The sequence below is a fragment of the Sebastes umbrosus genome, chromosome 7 (assembly GCF_015220745.1).
Source record: "Sebastes umbrosus isolate fSebUmb1 chromosome 7, fSebUmb1.pri, whole genome shotgun sequence".
NCBI lineage: Eukaryota > Metazoa > Chordata > Actinopteri > Perciformes > Sebastidae > Sebastes > Sebastes umbrosus.
This window is the reverse complement of record NC_051275.1, coordinates 6,173,238-6,195,409: the sequence shown is the minus strand read 5'-3', so window position 1 is coordinate 6,195,409 and position 22,172 is coordinate 6,173,238. Positions and strand designations below refer to the sequence as shown.

The 22,172-nt window shown below is 36.6% G+C and overlaps 2 protein-coding genes across 2 annotated transcripts; one reads left to right on the top strand and one right to left on the bottom strand.

Moving 5' to 3' along the window:
* The first annotated feature begins 6,638 nt into the window (after positions 1 to 6,638).
* Positions 6,639 to 7,574, top strand: LOC119491964 (olfactory receptor 52B2-like). Its single transcript, XM_037776250.1, has one exon. It carries the CDS (start codon positions 6,639 to 6,641, stop codon positions 7,572 to 7,574), a length of 936 nt encoding a protein of 311 aa, XP_037632178.1.
* A 9,723-nt stretch (positions 7,575 to 17,297) lies between these two features.
* On the bottom strand, positions 17,298 to 19,706 carry LOC119491522 (putative olfactory receptor 2B3). Its single transcript, XM_037775663.1, has 3 exons — positions 19,348 to 19,706; positions 18,782 to 18,909; positions 17,298 to 17,324 (listed from the first exon to the last, which is right to left on the bottom strand). The coding sequence occupies exons 1-3, from the start codon at positions 19,649 to 19,651 to the stop codon at positions 17,298 to 17,300; spliced, it is 459 nt and encodes a 152-aa protein (XP_037631591.1). The 5' UTR covers positions 19,652 to 19,706.
* Between the last annotated feature and the right edge of the window lie 2,466 nt (positions 19,707 to 22,172).

Sequence of the window (22,172 nt, the reverse complement as noted above, 5' to 3'; positions counted from 1 at the left end):
AAAAGTAAAAGTGTATCACTGCAGGTATGAATGCACTTGCAACTGATCAAGTACATGGAGTGAAAATGTATTGAAATGCAAAAAATATTCTGCTCTATTTGTGCACATTTTGCATGAAATGAAGTGAGTTTGTAAATTGCTACTTGTCTCAACACTGACTCAATCATACGTGTACTACGTGAACTGTGAAATGAAATACTGATGAGAAATTAAAACATTATTTTATATGCAACCCTCGTGATTTCCTTGACATTGCAAAAAAAAGCGTTGCCAGATTTAATTGTTTAACATCTAGATAACATAAATTTAACTCTAAATGGTATAATGCTTTTTAATAGGTAAGCATATTTTAAATCCTGCAACATAAAATGAATCGCAACTGAATGTAAAGAAACAAACACTGTGTGGCTCCATTAGTTACTCTTTATTGAAATCATCCTTTAAGTCTTTTTTGATCTCTGCAGTGAATATCCTCATCGTCACCAATAGAGTAATTCCTTAAAATTACGGAATATAGAGAATCAGCAGTGTTTCTCCGATTCATTTCATGTGTTTTTTTCCTCAACATGGAGGAAGTGAAAGAGCCACAATTACAAGTTAAGAGTTTCACTGTGGAACACATTTCTCTTTTGATATAAAATCGTTAATGTACTGTAGGAGTGTTAATAGATTGGATAGGAGGTGCATACTGGGAGAGGAAAAACAATTGTAGAGAGGTTACGGGGAGATCAAAATTACATTTATCTTTGTGGTAAAGTGGACAGATCAGAAAATTGATGCATACAAATGTATTAACCCCTTAATACTCAGCCCAGCCCGGCTACTATTCTGTCTTTCAGAGGTTGTAGCGGGCTCAGTTTTAAAGCAAGAGTGAAGATAAAGGTATCATATGAAACTAGAAAACCTAAGTAATGAATTGTTGCCAAACTCATGCAAGCTTGTGGAGAAGAATAAATGTATGTTTATATTTATTATTGGAAATCAATGAACAACACAAAACAATGACAGATATTGTCCAGAAACCCTCACAGGTACTGCATTTAGCATACAAAAATATGCTCAAATCATAACATGGCAACCTGCAGCCCAGAATCATAAAGTGGGCATGTCTGTAAAGGCGGAGACTCGTGGGTACCCATAGAACCCATCTTCATTAACATATCTGGAGGTCAGAGGTCAAGGGACCCCTTTGAAAATGGCCCTATTTCATACGTCTTGTGTCGATGTAATTAGGACCCGAGCACCGACAACGTAGGTCCGAGGACCTATTGAACTTTAAATGATGATGATGATGATGATGATGATTATTATTATTATTATTATTTATTTATTTAATTATTTTTTTATATGTTTATATATATATATGCATATTACACTATATACATATATATACACATTACACTCTGTACATATATATGCATATTACAGTATATACATTATATACACACATTACACTCTATACATATATATGCACATTACACTATATGCATATATATATTCACATGAAACCGCAATGTGGTTTCATTTAGAGACAGCGTCCTGCTGCCTTCTGCTTTCTTCTCCTCTTTTGCCGTTTGCTGCTGTTTTCGTTCTGAAGGTCATCACTCAAGTTTGCCACTTCTTTCTGGAGAGACTCGGTTTGGGTCTTGCTTTTCTGCTGCTCGTTGGTAAGCATCTTCACGTTCACGTCGTGAAAGTCGCTGGGGTCCTCGAGTTCAGTTCGGAGGCCCTGATTGACCTCCTGCACAGCTTGGAGCTTTTCTAGGCTGGATTTGTGAGCCATCTCATCCTGCAGGGTGCTATTTTCCTCTCGAAGAAGTGCAGTTTTCGCAACTTGTTTCTGGAGGGACCTTGTTTGGACGAACACCTCATCCTGCAGGGTGCTATTTTCATTATGCAAGGTGCGGTTTTCTTCCTGCAGGTTGCTATTTTGCCACTGAAGAAGTTCAGTATCCTCCACTTGTTTCAGGAGGAACCCCGTTTGGACGAGAACCCGATCATTTAAGGTGCGGTTTTCTTCCTGCAGGTTGCTATTTTGCCACTGAGGAAGTGCAGTAGTCTCTACTTGTTGCTGGAGGGACCATGTTTGGACGTGCACCTGATCCTGTAAGGTGCGGTTTTCTTCCTGCAGGTTGCTATTTTCCCACTGAAAAAGTGCACTAGTCTCCACTTGTTTCTGGAGGGACCCGTTTAGGAGCATCAGTTGGACCACTTCATTCTTAAGGTGCTTCACCTGCTCCTCCTCACAGCTCAGGTTGATCTCACGTGAAGCGAATTGCAGCTGAAGATAATAATTTTTATCTTTTTCAGCCTGGAGCTCTGCAGAGAGCTGTTGATAGCTGATCGCTGTGGCATCCTCATAGAGTTGTTGCTGGTCCATTGTTCTTGTGTAGATGCAGTCTGTCATTGATGAACAGTTTGCCTCAATTGAAAATTCGCTCTCTCTGTCACAAAGGTGTGATCTCGAGTTTGATTCTGAGTTCAAATGGTTGGTTCATGTCTTGAGAGACACATGTAAACTTCCCAAACTTGGCTTTATGACATCACAAATCACTCGTAGCATTCGATGATGTCATAAAGGCACTTGTAGCATTCGATGATGTCATCAAATCACTTGGAGCATTCGATGATGTCATAAAGGCACTTGTAGCATTCGATGATGTCATCAAATCACTTGGAGCATTCGATGATGTCATAAAGGCACTTGTAGCATTCGATGATGTCATCAAATCACTTGGAGCATTCGATGATGTCATCAAATCACTTGGAGCATTCGATGATGTCATAAAGGCACTTGTAGCATTCGATGATGTCATCAAATCACTTGGAGCATTCGATGATGTCATAAAGGCACTTGTAGCATTCGATGATGTCATCAAATCACTTGGAGCATTCGATGATGTCATCAAATCACTTGGAGCATTCAATGGTATCAAATCACTTGAAGCATTCAATGATGTCATCAAATCACATGTACACATGTTCACATACAGAAGTACTAACATACGTAGAAAATTTAAAAAGAAAAAGATTAAAAAAAAAAATACTAATTAGATGTTCATTCCATAATGCCAGAGTTATTTGTATCATATTTCATTTAATCACTTAAAGGTCTTACTGGCTTTTTTGTTTTTTAACATTAGGTTACTATGACTTTTTTCTATATAATATACCCTATAAAGAATATCGAAAAAAATTATATGTATGTTGAAAAGAAGTCATATTACAGTATGTTGAAAAATTAAAAAAAGTCATAGTATAGTATGTTGAAAAAATGTTTTCTATACTATTGCTTTTTTCACAAGATTTTTCAATATCAATACTATGACTTTATTTCAACATACTATACTATGACTTTTTTTCTACATACTATACTATGACTTTTTTTTAACATACTATACTATGACTTCGCTAAATACCACTACAAAGTTACGCTAAATTTTGGCAAGGAAAAATTGCCATTTTCAAAGGGGTCCTTTGACCTCTGACCTCAAGATGTGTGAATAAAAATGGGTTCTATGGGTACCCACGAGTCTCCCCTTTACAGACATGCAGTTTGGGGCAAAAACTTTGCATGCAGGTGTTAATATCGCCTATTCTAAAATGGTGTATTTGGACATTTCTGCCTACTGGGGTCTCTAAACAGTCTTGGAATTACATAAATTGGGTATTACTAAGGCTGAGGTCGAAAAGTCAAAAAATCACGTCCTAACGTCTTTTCCTAACCACTTTTCCTTGACCTCGATGGAAAACGTCATGAGGTGAAGGAAAGGGAATTCAGAAGGACTTAGAAAAAACACAACCGTGGTGCTCAGAGAATCCAAATGCACTTACACTATAGGCTCCGTAATTATGATGGCGGCGGATGTTAGTGACGCAGGTCTGCCGAGGTGAAACTACAATGTTCCAAAGATAGACTACAAAAGATGCATGCTTGCCCTGTGCGGTGTTAAATAGCTCTTTCAGTGACAGGCTGCTTCACCTGCGGTGTGTGAAAAGAGATATATTGCACGTTATTCTGCTGCTGTAACACTTTACATCAACATATAATAAATTCTCTGACCTAACGTGGACAACCGGTGAAAAATATGACTTCATTACCAAGGTTGGAATTGAAATAAAAAAATTAATATATGATAAATATCGAGTTAATTGTTTGAGTTATGGAGAAGGGGTAGGACCATGTGTAGGCTGTACCCCTGTAACCCTACTCCTTTTCAGGCCTATAATATTTATTTATGTTGATTATTTGTTTATTGGCAGTTGACTATATGTTTACTGTTCATTTCTTTTGTTATTCTTGTTTTGTTTTTTACTGAGGTAATTGTTACATGTTTGAAATAAGGAAATAATTAAAAATAAAGAGAAACGAAATGGTTGTCACTGTCCACTCATATTCATCAACATGAATCCCAATTAGTATATGACTGTATGAAAATAATACACAAGATAGGCATATTGTTTGTTTTCATGAACAGCAGAATGGTGCGTCGCTTTAAATGAACTGTTTTCTCCTTTCCTTTATGGTCCAGTGTATCCTATGCTAAAGGTGATAAAAAAGGAAGCATTGAAGCTCCTTTCCTTTGCAGTTAGAGAACTCGACCAACTCTTGTCATGGCTGCTACTTAGATAAATCTGTGTCATTTCACTCCGTTAGGATCTAATGAGCCCAATTGTATTAATGTGTGATGATGTTAGTCCCCATAGTAGCCATTTCATTATAGTGACACAATTTTTCTTAAACTTGACCTCATTGTATAAAATGACCTGTGGTGACCTCTAGGATAATCACAGCTTCATGAAACTTTACAGCCACAAACTAGAGACCTAGAGTCAATTAAACTTTCGTTAATAGTTACTCTACTATTAACAAACAATGATATGATAATTAGTAATGTTTACTTAATTATTAGTAATGCTATAATTTATGTTATTTCAAAAGTTTATTGTTGCCTACATTATACAATGTTATATACTATATCAAGTATTTGTTAATGATTACCAAATAAATTGTAAACCTTTAAGAAACTGCTTGTAAAACCTCTATAAACATTACATAGATAGATATTTGTAACACTTTGTTAATGGTTAATAATTTTTAAGCAGTTTATAAACATTATTTGGATGGCTACTATAAAGTTCCAACTGATGATTACAATACATTGTTAAATGGTTAATAAATATGTTGAAAAGCATCTCTAAACAATATTCAGAGAGCTAGTTCATATTTTATCGATGGTTAATACTTGATTTCTGTTCCATCTATCTATGTAATATTTATAAATGTTTTACAAATGATTTCTTGACAGTTTACAAATCATTTGGTAATCAGGAAAAAAAACCATAATATAGTATATACAATTTTATAAAGTGTGCAACAATAAACTGTTAATAAATAAGTTACGAGTGTAATCAGAATATAATTGTTCTCATCTCTTATCAGCTATGATACAATATATAATTTATAAACTAAATATTTCATATTACACAAACTAATGATAGAATAACAAAAAAATATAGCATTTCTAATAATTAGTAAATATTATTAATTATCATTTCTCTGGGTGTTAACAGTAAAATAACTATTAAATAAAGTTTATTGATTATCAATTTACCATTTATAAATTATGGTTATCATAAAGTGTCACCAAAACATTTTAGTCTACTGCAGCTACTTCTTACAATGTAGAAATAAAGAGCAGTTTAGAAATATCCCTATATATTTTTGAAGCCTTGCCTCCAGCAGGCCTCTTTGTCCAGCTGTCTGGCCGCCCATAAAGGGCCACACTGGGTGGAAACCAAGATCTGCTTTGTTGTAACTGTATGGATGATGCCTCTACCATCCTAGGCTAGAAACTGGGGATCAAAAACATGACATCTATAAGTAATTAAAAAGAACATATTCTCCAATCCACTTAAATGACTCTTTTTAACAATAGAAAGACATTTTTTTAATATGTCTGTGTGTCAACTCAATCATTTACTTTGTTTATGTGAATGTGTGGGTGGTGGTATAGTAACTAATACATTTAATATCCTTCCAAAGCCCCTTGTGAGCCAGTGTGTCAGTCATTGCCATAACAATCTAAACATCAACTTTATGGTAGCCAGAAGACTCCAGGGAGCTGTCTCCTATAAAGCTGCTAATCCTTCTGAACATCTTACCAGTTTGTCACTGCCAGTATTTCCAGCTCTGGGTAATGATGATCCACTACTATGTTTCTTATTTATTCAGCAAGTGAATGAATGCACTATTTCCTGTCTGTTCTCTCTGTGTATTTTGTTCCTGGAGTTTCATTGCAAAGCTGTAAATCCTTTAAAGGCTATTACTTGTTATTAATGCACAGTAGCCTCATATGATATATGATGTATGTGGACTCAAAGTGAAGTGACGTGGACATGTTCAAGCTTTAATTTGGTAAGTTCTGTCCTTAGCAGTGAGAATTTACAATTTGTTAATTATAACTCATATACTGTATGACTGGAATTTTCACACTTTCTCCAACATTATCTCTGTATGCATTTCTTGTTTTATTCGGTCTCCCAGATTCTTTATACATTGATTGTTGTGTATAAAATTGTTATGCTATGAGATTATTAATGCTTTTTCAATTTTTCTAGGGAGGAAGAGCATAAGAATGGCCAACCTGTACAATGTGTCACATGTTTTAGTGCTGAATCGCTTTAATCTCTCCTCTGAAAATGTCTTTCCTGCATTTCTTTTTGCAACTCTGGGCTACATGATCATACTTTTCTGCAACCTTATTCTAATCCTCACCATTGTGCTGAACAAATCTCTGCACCAGCCCATGTATCTAATTCTGCTGAGCCTGCCTATCAATGACCTTATAGGCTCCTCAGCCTTCTTCCCACAGGTCATTAAAGACTTACTGACAAACAGCAGGACAATGCAATACTCAGCTTGCGTTGCCCAAGCTTTCTTTATCCACATTTATGCAGCAGGTACAGTGTTCATTCTGAGTGCTATGGCATATGATAGGTATATTGCCATATGTTTACCTTTGAAATACAACACAGTTATGACTTATGCTCACATTATGAGATTAATCACAGTTGTGTGGATGAGTTGTTTAGTTATGATAGGTGTGCTTTTTGTCCTGCTTTTGCGTTTGCCCCGCTGTCGATCTGAATTGACACACCCTTACTGTGATAATCCATCTTTGCTGAGTCTGGTCTGTGCCAACACAACCATCAATAACATTTATGGGCTTATTATAGTTGCTCTTTCACAAGTGATAGCTAATGGGATGATTTTGTACACATATCTCCAGATCCTCGTTGCGTGCTTCAGATCGAAACGATCGGACACAAAAGCCAAAGCTCTGCAGACGTGTGCTACACATCTAATTGTTTTCCTCCTGTTGGAGTGTCTGGGTCTTTTCACCATCATATCATACAGGATAAAGAACATTTCACCAGATTTAAGGAGGTTCTTGGGGGTGGCAACTTTAATTTTCCCCCCAACATTGAATCCAATCATCTATGGACTGAAAACAAAAGAAATTCGAGAAAAAGTAGTGTACTTTTTTAGGAATAAAGTCTTTCCATCTTAAGCATGCAGCACGCTAAAACTTCTTTCAGTTGTGACACTGTCACTGTTTTATTTATAAATACATTCTTTGCAACTAAATCCCTTTCTTTTTACTAAAATGCAGTTATTTTGGCTTTATGTTCATGTAAAATTCAAGTTTCTGACCAAAGTTAATTTTCAAAGAATACATATGAAAACTACAGTACAGTTTGTGTTAAACAGTAATTCAATTTTGACTAATTATTGTACAAGGCAATGCTAAATAATTACTGCCACATTTTGAGCGCATAACATTGTTGCATTATTATTATATTACTATGCATAAAAGCAATCGCAAATGACCTCATGATTTTTATAAATAAGTCACCAGTGTTTGTCAGTTATGTAATGCATTTTGTTGTCAAGAATAAGTTAACAGTAAAACTACATAGCTCTACTGTTTTTACAGCTGACAGACAGTTTATATGCATTAACTGCATTATTTTACACGTGCAAAATAGTTGAACATAGTCTGTGAAAAGGTAAAACTGTGAATCCAGTGTCTCATCAAAGTTTGCTGTGACCATTTTAATTATTTAATTTTAATTTAATTATTTAATTTAATTAGTTATTACTATTTCTTTGTATTAATGTGATCCTTTCAAAGGTTTGTCTAACTTCCATGAAATATAAAGTCTGTGAAGCTCTGAGGCATATGAAATACAATTTTGAATTACATGAGATTTGATTGACTTCATGTGTGCACAGTGAAACAGAGGAGAAGAAACCTATTGAATTATGAATGATTCAAATACAGTACACAACCTTAGTAGGAGAATAATACTGTTTGTATGAAAAATAAAGGAAACCATGTTGCGATGGGATCACACCAAACCGCAACGCCAAATCAGACCAGAGGCGTAAAGTGGGGGCCTACTTCCTACCCCCCTACTTCTGACGCCCTTGCTCAGACCACACCCATCTTCGAACTCAACCTTCATTCTGATCACTACTACACACCCGTAAAGTTTAGTGACTGCAACTTGCACGGTTGCAACACTATTGGGGTGTCCACAGACCTATAAACATCTGCCATAGTACTCAAAACCACTTTTGTGGTAGTTCACCTACAATATCTCCAGTACCACATTTTGCCATGATCAGTCACACAGACTCACTAGGTGAAAACAATACCAGCTACACTGTCACAGCTGGTCATTTAGGAGGTAAACTAAAGATCCAGAGTGATCAGATTTTGATTAAAACATCGAGCAATGTCTTATAATTCCATTCAAGCACTGTCAAAGTTTGCACTGAACACATCACAATCACTTCTTCATATTGCAGTGTGTATTCACAATGCAAATACAGCAGAGGGCGCCATCAGTACACACTAAACTGCCAACAGATAGAAAGCACATGAATTTGCTCTCCACTGGTTCAACAGGGTATGGATCTGTTACATGTGATTTGCTGCCCTCTTGTGTCTTTTGAGGTCAGTAGACAGGGGAGACCAGACTGAACAACATAAGGCTAGTAAGGAGCCAGATATTTCTTCAAAGCACACTATAGCTACAGGGAACTAAAACCAGCAATAAAAACAAAGCATGCAACAAAAATTTAAAATAAAAAAATCATGTTTTAGCAAGCTCAAAGAAAGCCACAAATGTAAGGAAAGGTAATGATATTATATGTGGCTCCAGATATAACTGAAACCACATAAAACTGAATCTTTGCTGTTTTTACATTGTAGGACAATGACCCTTGATCTTTACCATAGTGAGGAGGAGAAAAAATGATTTTGTTATAAATAGGTTTAGATCAGCTACCAATTACATCAACCAATACCTAAAGAGCCCTGATTACTTACTAACTAGGAAGTACATAATAACTGTACATATAGCTATTTGTTTATGTTAGCTCATCTTTGTTTAGCCTTGTTGTGTGTATCTTGTGAATCTTCCTGGACATTGCGACATCAGAGAGTGAAATTCCTCTTGTGTTTAGACACAACTGGCCAATAAAGCTGATTCTGATTCTATTCTTCATTAAATGAATGCCTGCAGGCTGCTGTATATTGTAAAGTTAAAGTTATCAAATAAGTCTAAATACTAAAATCTAGAGACATATTAGAGCTTGACTGTTGGACAATATTCTTGTTCTCTGTGTTATTTTAGACTCTTAGACTGTACAGATTCTAATCATACAGCCTTTACTGCAGTGTTTAAACCTCTAACCTCTACTCAGGAACCACTGAAAATCTGTCTTTGCAGTTTATTCATCTACATATCTGCTGACTGTCATTTTTAATTTTTGTTTACTTTGATGCTCCGAAACTAAACTGTGACCGCCACTAACAAAGCAAACTACAACCACATTGTGAGCATCCTTGATGCAAAAATGGAGGCTAATGAACAGATCATATACTGTAGGTTTATTACCAAGGGCCTTGGAAGGAGGTATTGTTTACACCGGCTTTGGTTTGTTGGTTTGTTTGTCTGTCTGTCTGTCTGTGAGTCTGTCCATCTGTTATCAGGATTACTCCAAAAGTTCACGATGGATTTGAATGAAATGTTTGGGGTGGAGTGTGGCACAATGAACAATCCATTCGATTTTGGTGGCGATCGGATCATAATTTTCATGAGATTCAGGATCAGGAATTTTTTTAAGAATTCCAATCAGCCTGAGAATTAAGACCACAGGGTACAAAACATGCGCAGTGTAACTGATGACGCATTGATGACACATGACCACGCCTTCTTCCTACTTCTGAGACTCCGAGGTGCGGGAGCTGCTGGCCGTCCGTGGTGAGAAAGATAAAAGCGGTGGATGACGGGATGACAGACAACACAGTGTAACGTTATACAGACATAACAAGGCTGCTGAATGAGAGAGGCATCCGCCGATACGTTACACGGAAATGCACCGTGTTAATAACAAGCCGACCACCTCACGGTACCGCCAGCTGTGAGCTGTGATCTGTCTTTAAAATCACGCACCTTGGCGGAGGTCTGCGCTCTCCGAGTGCCATTCTAGTTCCTGTTACATTTAACAATGACAACCTCATAAATTAGGTAGCACAGTGAAAGTGGAAAAAGTAAGTGAATAATTCTCCAGTGTAAAAGGAGTAGAGCTGTCAGATAATAGAGTTTTGAAACAGCTAAAATAAAAATAAAATCCAAACATTCCTCCCACCAGCTGTTTAATACCACTGTATGGTGCTTTATTAGTGCTTAAGTTATACTGTAGATAGGAAATGTGTTTCAGGCAAGAAATGGGAGCAGATGGAAATAAGAAGTGCGCAAGGTGATGGCAGAGTAGAGCAGAGTGATGGTTATGCTCCTGCAAGGAGGGGAGTTACGTGATGCAACATGGGCCTTATGTTAGATGAGAGGATGAGATGATTTTTTTTATCCTGAGGAAAATTGCTGTGCAGCAGTTGCAATACGAAGTGGGAAGAGTGCAAAGAGTGCAAAAATAAAAGACTAAGATAACAATAAGGTGCAAACAAGATGTATATCCCAGTATATATAAAATATATACAATGTAATTATATATAATTGTAAAGAAAAAAAAACAGTTAATTCTGTTGTTGGAGTTTTGAACACTGTTCAAATATATACATACCGGTAAATGCGTATGTATGACTGTATATTGTAACTGTCAATATTCAATATACAGTGTGTTGGCAATAGGCCTTGTGTATTTTGTTATGGTCATGAGTCAAAGAGAGAGAGAGAGAGAAAGGTGGGTGGGGGACTTTACTGAAGAGGAACATACTGTAACAATCAAACAGGACATAACAAAGCTGAATTGGAGGCTGGAGCCACCTCAGCAAGTTAAAGTTAACTGAAATGAGGCTGAATTAGTTGACGTTGTGTATTCACAATCTTTGAAAGAGTCTTTTTATGCTCCAAGAAAGTAGCACACCCGCCCACATGCTAATGGAGAAAATTAAAATCTTTAAGAATACTGTAAATAATAAAAAAAACAGTCCTTGTTTTGATATTCATTGATATTCATTCTTACATTCTTAATGTAAATGATTCTACACCACACTGTGGTCAAATCTGATATTGCACACCTCAATTTCATGTCCATGCAGAGACGTCATAAATATTCTACCCAGTTCATTTACAACCTATTATAACATTTCATTGCCTCTATTAGATTTTTATTGGCATAATATTGATATTTATTTAGGCAAAAGAAGCAAATAATGTCATCTGGCAATTAGGCGATTAATCGCATGTCTGTCCATAGTTTATCGTGATTAATCGCAAATTAATCGCATATTTTTTTTATCTGTTCAAAAAATGTACCTTAAAGGGAGATTTGTCAAATATTTAATACGCTTATCAACATGGGAGTGGGCAAATGTGCTTGCTTTATAAAAAAGTATGTATATATTTATTATTGGAAATCAATTAACAAGACAATGACAAATATTGTCCAGAAACCCTCACAAGTACTGCATTTAATGTGTGACTCTCATGGGGAGGACATAGACAGTCTCACTGACTGCATCACGGACTATATCAACTTTTGTGTGGAAAACACCGTACCCACCAGGACTGTAAGGTGTTTTTTCAAACAATGAACCATGGATGAATCCTGATATAAAGGCTCTCCTCAAGGACAAGAAGAGGGCCTTTAAATCAGGAAACAAGGAGGAACTGAAGAGTGTGCAGAAGGAGCTGAGGAGGAAGATCAAGGAGGGGAAAAACAGCTACAGGAGGAAGATGGAGGAACAGCTGCAGCAGAATAACATCAGCGGAGTCTGGAGAGGCCTGAAAACCATCTCTGGCCACAAGAATCCTGACTCCCAGGCTGTGGGGGACCAAAATGGGTGAACGACCTGCATTTATTCTTCAATAGATTTGATCAGTCACCTGCCCCCCCCAGCCCAGTCCTCACTGCTGCAACCCCCCTCGTCTTCAACCCCAGTACACTGCCCCCCCCCACCTCCACTTCAACAACACTCACCCCACAGCCACCCCACATTGCTCTTCTGACCAGCCCAACCCCCCTATGTTTACCATTGGCAGAGCATTTTGGCAAATTTTTCTTGGGTGCTACCCACATAATCAGCTGTGCTGCTCATCCCACAAATGCATGATCCTTACAAGTTGAACATCATTGCGAAGGTAAATAAACAGGCTTTCCAACCATGTAAAATACAATGCCAATTAGCATTGTAACAACAGAGAAATAATCCACCAAACACAAGTTTCTGAACTTTGTTTTTCCAGTATATATACATATATATATATATACATATATATATATATATATGTATATATATATAAAAATATGTTCAAATCATAACATGGCAAACTGCAGCCCAACAGGCAACAACAGCTGTCAGTGTGTCAGTGTGCTGACTTGACTATGATTTGCCCAAAACTGCATGTGATTATCATAAAGTGGGCATTTCATTCGAATATGTTGAGGTCAGAGGTCAAGAGACCCCTTTGAAAATGGGCATGCCAGATTTTCCTCCCCAAAATTTAGTGAAAGTTTGGAGCGTTATTTAACCTCCTTTGCGATACGTAAGTATGACATGGTTGGTACCAGTGGATTCCTCAGGTTTTCTAGTTTCATATGATGTATCTTCACTCTAGTTGTAAAACTCAGCCCACTACAACCTAAAAATCGCAAGTTGCATTAATGTGTTAAAAACGTAGTGGCGTTAAAACGAATTTGCGTTACGTGTTATTATCGCGTTAACTATAACAGCCCTTCTGGCAATATATCAGTGAACATGCTAAACAATGTTGCAGTGACTGTACACTGATACTGCATTTAATCAATCCTCGATTAATCATGAATTAATGATTTCATCAAATCGTTTTCTTACATTTTATTGCAAAACTGCAATAATAATAACTTATTATCAAAGTTTTATATTTTTATGTACAATGTTCAATGTATACAATGCACAATGTATCACAACCATGTAAAACTAGACAACAAACACGCTGTAAAAGGTATTGTAAAATCAGTTAACTACTGGCCAATAGAGTCAAGAGGGAAGTAAGACAAGAGTTTAATTAAAAAAATAAATAAAGTAAAAATAAGAATAAGTCATTGGCCACGAATAAATTCTATGTAAATCAGAAAAAAAAATATGATTTGATGTATAATTGATGTTGAGATAATACTGCTATTGGGCAAAAAAATGTAAATGTGGAACAAATGGGGGTTAGAGGAAAAGACATGCGGTTTCCTTAAACTCAGCTTGACAAACTCAGCTCTACATTGTCAAATTTAACTACACTATGACTCATTTGTTGCTCACTACCGCTAAAGCTGACTTTACTAAAGGTGCACCAAAGGACTACTATACAAAACACTCCTACCCTCATATATTCAAACAGTATTGTAACTTGTGTGGTGGGAAATATGGTTTATATTATATCACAAAATATCAATGCTGACAAAATTTAACTATCATAGATGTATTTTTTTACATGTGCACATCTGGGTTGTATCACAAAGCACAAAAGTAAGCACAGGGCAGCTAATAACGTGTCAAACTTGAAATGCTGAATAAAAAGAGTGTAATTGAAGACTTTACCAATACTCTAACTGACGATACTATAGTTACATTCTAACTTTGCACGTTTATTTCATGTCTCGTTTATATTGTTTTAAATATCCTTGCTGTATTTTAATTATTATGTATTGCTGATGCAAGCCAGTTTCTCACAAATCTAATCTAAAAAGCTGTTTACTTGTTGTAATTCACGAACTTTGGGAAACCAATCCAAACTTAATGTTTACCAGCATCTGATTAGTTGGCTGTGAGCATGTCGTAACCCATCAGAGGATCTCTTCTCCCACTGAACTTTGTTACTAACATTGTGTCATGGATACCAACGCTTGGTTACTGTTTCCTTCTTTAACTTTGCTCATTAGGTTAATGACTTCTTTGTTTACAAAGTGTTGATAGGAAAGATGTGTTACCCTCAGCCCTCCGGAGTGATGTATGTTCTGTATTTAGCTCTGGTAATGAACCTCAAAGGATTTAGTGACACAATGCGGTAAACAGCTACTGTTTTGTTTCGCAAGTGAGTTTGTGAAAGTTGAATAGTGGTTTGTCTCTAAGTTGCTTTTTTATAAAAGACTTAAAAAATGTAAAACATTTTATTAGCCATGGGAATGGCACTAGAATACCTCATCCAAGTACATGTAGACCACTTGCAGTAACTAATACATTTGGTCCTAGGTCCAAAATCAACAAATAGCTCTCCAATTCAGTAATGCTGAAGTAAATAACATCTTTTCTGTTTAAGAAAGCTTTCTCATAGTTTGACATAAAAGTAAAAAGAGATACAAAGCACATGAAACTAGAATATCTTAATGTGATATAACATAAATATAGGTCTTTGAAAATGTAGTTTAGTGAAATATGTAATCACAAATCTACTTCAGTAAACTTTAACTGAAGGGACTTTGTGATAATAAAATTAATTAAAAGCATACAGTATGAACAAATAAACTAAATTATTATAACTGCCGTACTCTCGCTTACTTCCCACCTTTGCATTTTGTTTACATCTCATTTGTCATTACAGTTGGATGATGGATGATGATTCAGTTTTATCTACAATTTATTGTTATTTCTTTACTATTTATGTTGACGTAGCTGTAGCTGTTGACGTAGCTGCCACTGTGGGTTATTACAATGTTTTATGGAAACATCAGATTGAGAGAATTTTTGCCATATTGTGAGTACTTCATTTTTTCAGGTATATAATATACTGTGTTAGCCAAAACAGGCATTACTTATCATGTACTATTATCGACTAGAGTATTTATTCTGCATTTTAAAATTAATAATATTGTAATATTTATCACGACCACAATATAAAACATAAACATACCATGATAAATATTTGATCAACACCGTCCACCCTCAGGGCCGAACAGGGATAATAATTCAGCCCAGGCCAATCTCCACACATTCCAACCTGTTCTCACTCCCAACTCGTCAAATACCGCCGTTTTGTAAGTGCCCCTCAGCACCCGAAACCGACGCACGGAGGCACCCTTTAGCATCAGTATGTGACAAACCAGGCTTTCAACTAACTCCATTGTAAGTATTAATAGCGTGAGAGTCTGTTCAGGGCGAGCGGGAGGGGTGGTGGTGGATGGGTCAAACAAACACAAGACTTTAAACTAGGAGGCCGTTGTTTGTGTCCCGTGACACAAACTAAAAAATAACGCCAACTTATTTAGTCACGTCAGTCTTTAGTCACGTGACTCATCGGCAGTGGCAGCTGGTGGAAATGTTTCTAGGTAGGGCTGTGCCACATCCAATCAATTTCAGCAAACATCCCGGTATGATTTGATGCAAAAAAGTGAAGGTATCAAAAACACATTACTACTTTGCAGTTAAATAATCAACAAATATTTTATTCCAACAGGAGCAGTAAAGAATGCTTAGAAAAACACGACAGTATAACATGTACTCAGTGGTGGAAAGTAACTAAGTACATTTACTCAAGTACTGTACTTAAGTACAATTTTGAGGTACTAGTACTTTACTTGAATATTTCCATGTTCTGATACTTTCTACTCCACTACATCTCAGAGGGAAATATTGTACTTTTCACTCCACTACATTGATTTAATAACTTTAGTTACTTTACAGATTCAGATTATTAATTAAAAATATAATCAACGAATAAATTATGTATTATTATAGATTAAACTACCCAGCAGTATATAATAATAAATAATGTATTATTATAGATTAAACTACCTAGCAGTATATAAAGTCATTACAATGAGCTCCACCTTTACCAGCTGCAACATTAAAGTGATAAACACATTAATGCATCAATAAGTATATACCAATAATATACATTATTCTGCATAATGTGTACTTTTATGTTTGGTACTTTAAAGCTGAAGTGGGTGAGATTGGAGCAAATATGATTAAAAAAAGTAATTTTTATGAAACGGTCGCTATATGGTGACAGTAGTACATTAAACAGGTAACCTGAAAGAAATCAATACCCTAGCGCCCTCTATTGACTGGCCGCCACTGCTCATCGGTATCTTCAGCAAGGCCTATGGAAAGGAGGCTGTGTCATGCGTCAGCAACGCGTTGTATGTTTGGGGGTATTACACATGCGCAGTAAAATCTGAGCCAATCGCAACGCACGACTGCAGCTTCAGTTACACTGCCCCATACCCCAAGACCCGTGGCCTTCCGTGACCCAGCCTCCTTTCCATAGGCCTTGATCGTCAGTCCTGTGAGTCGTTAGTCACGTGACTCGTTAGTATTGTCAGCTCCGCGAGTCACGTAAGTCACTATTCGGGGCGGCTGTGGCTCAGAGGGTAGATCAGGTCGTCCACCAATCGGAAAGGTCAATGGTTCGATCCCCGGCTCCTCCAGTCATATGTCGAAGCCTAACTTCCTGCGGAAACAAAGTTTATTTTGAAAGGACACTTGGCATGTAACAAGCGTATATTAACACGCCGTCCCCAGTCCGTCCAAAAGTAAAGCAAGAGGGGTACTTATACCCCGTGCGTCGGTGTCCGATGACCAAGCAGCGGTATTTGATGAGCTGGGAGTGAGATTGTGTTGCACATTCACAACACGTACACTGTAACCATTTTGTTGAATTATGTTTACTGTTTATTATTTATTCCATTAACACATCTTTTAATTTTTATAATTACACACAAAAACTGCTTAAAAAACATCCAAAATAGTTAAAAACAGTTTATTGTCTATAGTTTCAAGAGTTAGTCAACCCCCCTCCACCACCACCACCACCTGACAGAAAAGAGTAAGCATGTCTTTATTTTTAATATCATCATCTGCTGTTTAAGTGTTGATGCCATTTATTAGGAGCCGGTTTCTCAGGGCCTCGGAGCTTAAAGCTTTTACTACTGCCACATATGTTATGTGTCTGGACCATCGTCACTTCAACTTAATTTGTTAACCTATTGATTTAATCATGTAGATAATCCCATGACCATCTCATGAGCTCTCACATTGTCCCTCTATTTCTTTACAGTTTAGCTATCACAAGATGGATCCCACCACCATACCACCTTGGATGTAGAGTAATATACAGTATGTATATTTACATATATATTTTTTTTGCTAGTTTATGACTAGCACCTAAATGATGCACATGTGCTCATGTTGACGCATGTGAGTGTTATAAAATTCTACAATGTTACTTCTTTAAAGCCACTGTCTTAAATTGATTTAATTAGTACGAATGTGTTGACAATAAATACCTGTTTTATTCACGGTACTCAGACTAATACCTCTTTTATGAAATCAAATTGTTCATAGTAAAATATTCTTATACTAAATAGAGTAAACCTGTTTTTAAACTTTCAATAATAATTATTAGGAAATAGTGTATAGCAGGAGGTTATATATAGTATAATAGTATAGCATCGTAATATAAAACACACTTACAGTGTCACATTCTAGACTAGAACATATTCACAGTGTCCTACTATAAACCACCATTACAATAGAGCAGTTATACTGAAGCACACACACGGTAAAGCTGTTTTACTGTAAAACATCATAACAGTAAAGGTACTGTTAACAGGTAATTGCGGAAATTTACTAGCGACAGTGTTGCCTGTCAATTACCATAAAAATACAATGAGAAGTCTAACTGTGCACATACATTTTGTCAAATAATGTAAGCTTTGGTGAATGAATGAGGCATAAATGACGACATTAACTTTAACAGATAAAGTTACATTTAATGTGCCATACCTGCAAGAGTGAAATTAATTGGGGATTTAGTCAAATTATTATTATTATTATAAAACTGTCTTTCCTCTCCTATATACGCTGTGATGATAATGTGCTCAGAAATTATCACAGTTTTTTTTCCATTTTACCAGCAGCTGTCAGGACTAACAGTGTGACATGCTATGCCAAACATTCGTATAATGTTATATATCATTCTCTGAACACCTACAATGGCAAACATTTTATTGACGAAAACAGTTAACAGGCAAACAGTTTAGAAAATGCATGAATATATGTAATCATTTTAGCATAATACTTTGACCATAAAAAGAATGCAATCTTTGTAGTCATTCACAGTTTAAAAGAATCTACCGAGATCTTTTGAATACCTGAAAGATCTTACATTTGATTTCTTTTGTCTGAAAACAGTACACCAAAGGATTTAAAAGACATGGACCGAGGATGGCCCCTATCTGTAAACCATGGCGAGCCTCAAGAGTTACTACCAAGCCTATCCTGGTCAAGACACTGTTGGTAAATATTGGACTGTAATAGCCCATTACTACGATTAAGTGACTCAAGCAAGTAGTGCCCATTTTTCTTTTGTCAATATTTGAGGATAATTTCACAAAAGCTATTATCGAAAAGTATGACAGGCAAATAAAAGTGAAAGTAAAGAATATGAGAAAAAATAATATGACGGAAACCAGATTGAAATAGTACGTTTTGTCAACACAAGTAGTTCGCATTATGGCAGCATACTCACAGAAAGTGTACTTCAGCTTTGAGTAGCAGTGAGGGAGAGGAAGCAGAGTTGCAGGAAGTACAGCCACAAAACCACAAGCAACAATCCACAGAATATGTATAAGGACAAAAGTGCGAACATTTGTTAAATAACTGTGGTACCGAAGGGGAAAGCTAATAGCAATGAATCGATCAAATGCCATAGCCGATAAAGCAAACATCTCCATCACCGCTCCCAAGTGGAAAACAAACATCAGAACTAAGCACGGCGCATACGATACAGTATTAACCCCAGCAACTAAAACCTGAATCATTATTGGACTGCTACTGGAGGTGTACATTATATCAACAACAGCAAGGTTGCAAATCAAAATATACATTGGTTTGTGTAATCTCTGGTCATAAATAATGAAGAGGATGTTGAACATATTGGCTAGAATGGATAGAACATAGGTAATCAATATAACCACACCAACTACCATAGGCCTTTTGGTTTTGTCAAAACCACCTATAATAAATTCTGTTACATTGATTGAAGCATTTTGCAAAGGCATATTCAACAAAATATCAAGATAAAGAAAAATGCAAAAAAGAAGTTGATAAAAAAAACAATTCTTAATGCAAAAGGTCATTCAAGATATTGTAAATCATAACCAACTATGAGCAGCTGTAGTCAGATTTTACAAAAATAACTCTGAGCTCAATCAAACAGCTTTCACTACAGCCAACAATGGAGTTTACCAGACAGGTTTTATAGCTCACGAGAAACTTTTCATTGGGCAGATCCATCGTCCAATCACATTGACGCCAGCTAATTTGAGCTAGTATCTGGCCAGTTTAAGTTAATTAGCAAAATCTTGCTCAGAACTCCCATATTTGCTGAACAGCTCATCACAATGTTGCAGTGACTGTACACTGATACTACATTTAATCAATCCTCGATTAATCATGAATAAATGATTTCATCAAAACATTTTCTTACATTTTCTTGCAAATCTGCAATAATAAAAACTTATCATCAAAGTTTTACAGTTTCAATAGTTTTTTTAATGTATTTCTATACAATATTCAATGTACACAATGCACAATGTATCACAACCATGTAAAACTAGACAACAAACACGCTGTAAGACGTATTCTAAAATCAGTTAAAGGTCCCATAATGTAAAAAGTGAGATTTTCAAGTCTTTTATATTATAAAGCAGGTTGAAGAGCTTTATAAATACTTTTAAACTATCAAAACGCTCAATATACGGAGAAACCCACACAGCCCGTATTCAGAAATTGTGCATTTGAAACAAGCCGTTAGATTTCTGTCCATTTGTGATGTCACAAATCTGCAATATTTAGACCATTTCACAGTTATAAACGTGAACATTCGAAATGTGTCCCAGTTTATTCCTGTTGCAGTGTGTATGTGAATGACATCAGCTGACAGGATATAAACATGTACCCAAACTGTTGCCTAGCAACGCAATTCCATTGCAATTCCCTTGAAATGCACTAAAACTATATTGTATTGTATGTTGACATAGCTGTCCCTTTAATATTTCTGGCTGTATTGGGCCACTGTGGGTTATTACAATGTTTTATGGAAACATCAGATTGAGAGAATTTTTGCCATATTGTGAGTACTTCAATTTTCCCAACTCGTCAAATACCGCCGTTTGGTAAGTGCCCCTCAGCACCCAAAACCGACGCACGGAGGCACCCTTTAGCAACAGTATGTGACAAACCGGGCTTTCAACTAACTCCATTGTAAGTATTAATAGCTTGAGAGTCTGTTCAGGGCGGGCGGGAGGGGTGGTGGATGGGTCAAGTCACGTCAGTCTTTAGTCACGTGACTCATCGGTATTGTCAGTCCTGTGAGTCGTTAGTCACGTGACTCGTTAGTATTGTCAACTCCACGAGTCACGTGAGTCACTAGTCGGGGTGGCTGTGGCTCAGAGGGTAGAGCAGGTCATCCACCAATCGGAAAGGTCAATGGTTCGATCCCCGGCTCATCTGGTCATATGTCGAAGTGTTCTTGAGCAAGACACAGAACCCCAAATTGCTCCCGAAGGCTGAGCCATCGGTGTGTGAATGAATATTTAGATTAGATCCTGATGGGCAAAGTTGGCACCTTGAATGGCCTCTGCCATCAGTGTATGAATGTATGTGTGGATGGGTGAATGCTGACATGTAGTGTAAAGCTACACTACAGCTTTGGGTGGTCGGAAGACTAGAAAAGCGCTATATAAATGCAAATCGATTCACCATTTAGTCACATGAGTCTCTATTCAGTGAAGTTAACGTCAACCACGACCGTTTCTTAACCCTAACTAAGCGGTTGTGTTGCCTAAACCTAACTTCCTGTGGAAACAAAGTTTATTTTGAAAGGACACTTGGCATGTAACAAGCGTATATTAACACGCCGTCCCCGGTCCGTCCAAAAGTAAAGCAAGAGGGGTACTTATACCCCGTGCGTCGGTGTCCGATGACCAAGCAGCGGTATTTGATGAGCTGGGAGTGAGATTGTGTTGCACATTCACAACACGTACACTGTAACCATTTTGTTGAATTATGTTTACTGTTATTATTTATTCCATTAACACATCTTTTAATTTTTATAATTACACACAAAAACTGCTTAAAAAACATCCAAAATAGTTAAAAACAGTTTATTGTCTATAGTTTCAAGAGTTAGTCAACCCCCCTCCACCACCACCACCACCTGACAGAAAAGAGTAAGCATGTCTTTATTTTTAATATCATCATCTGCTGTTTAAGTGTTGATGCCATTTATTAGGAGCTGGTTTCTCAGGGCCTCGGAGCTTAAAGCTTTTACTACTGCCACATATGTTATGTGTCTGGACCATCGTCACTTCAACTTAATTTGTTAACCTATTGATTTAATCATGTAGATAATCCCATGACCATCTCATGAGCTCTCACATTGTCCCTCTATTTCTTTACAGCTTAGCTATCACAAGATGGATCCCACCACCATACCACCTTGGATGTAGAGTAATATACAGTATATATATTTATTTTGCTAGTCTATGACTAGCACTTAAAGGTCCCATATAATGCTTATTTTCAGGATCATACTTGTATTTTGTGTTTCTACTAGAACATGTTTACATGCTGTAATGTTCAAAAAACTCTTTATTT

Excerpts from the sequence above, each read along its gene's own strand:
- LOC119491964 (XM_037776250.1), top strand. The coding sequence starts at position 6,639 with ATGGCCAACCTGTACAATGTGTCACATGTTTTAGTGCTGAATCGCTTT.
- LOC119491522 (XM_037775663.1), bottom strand. The coding sequence starts at position 19,651 with ATGACCTTTTGCATTAAGAATTGTTTTTTTTATCAACTTCTTTTTTGC. Across the intron at positions 18,910-19,347 it reads TGATATAATGTACACCTCCA|CTTTTGTGAAATTATCCTCA; the intron begins GTAGCAGTCCAA and ends TTTCGATAATAG. Across the intron at positions 17,325-18,781 it reads TCTTGACCAGGATAGGCTTG|GTGGTGGTGGTGGTGGAGGG; the intron begins GTAGTAACTCTT and ends CTTTTCTGTCAG.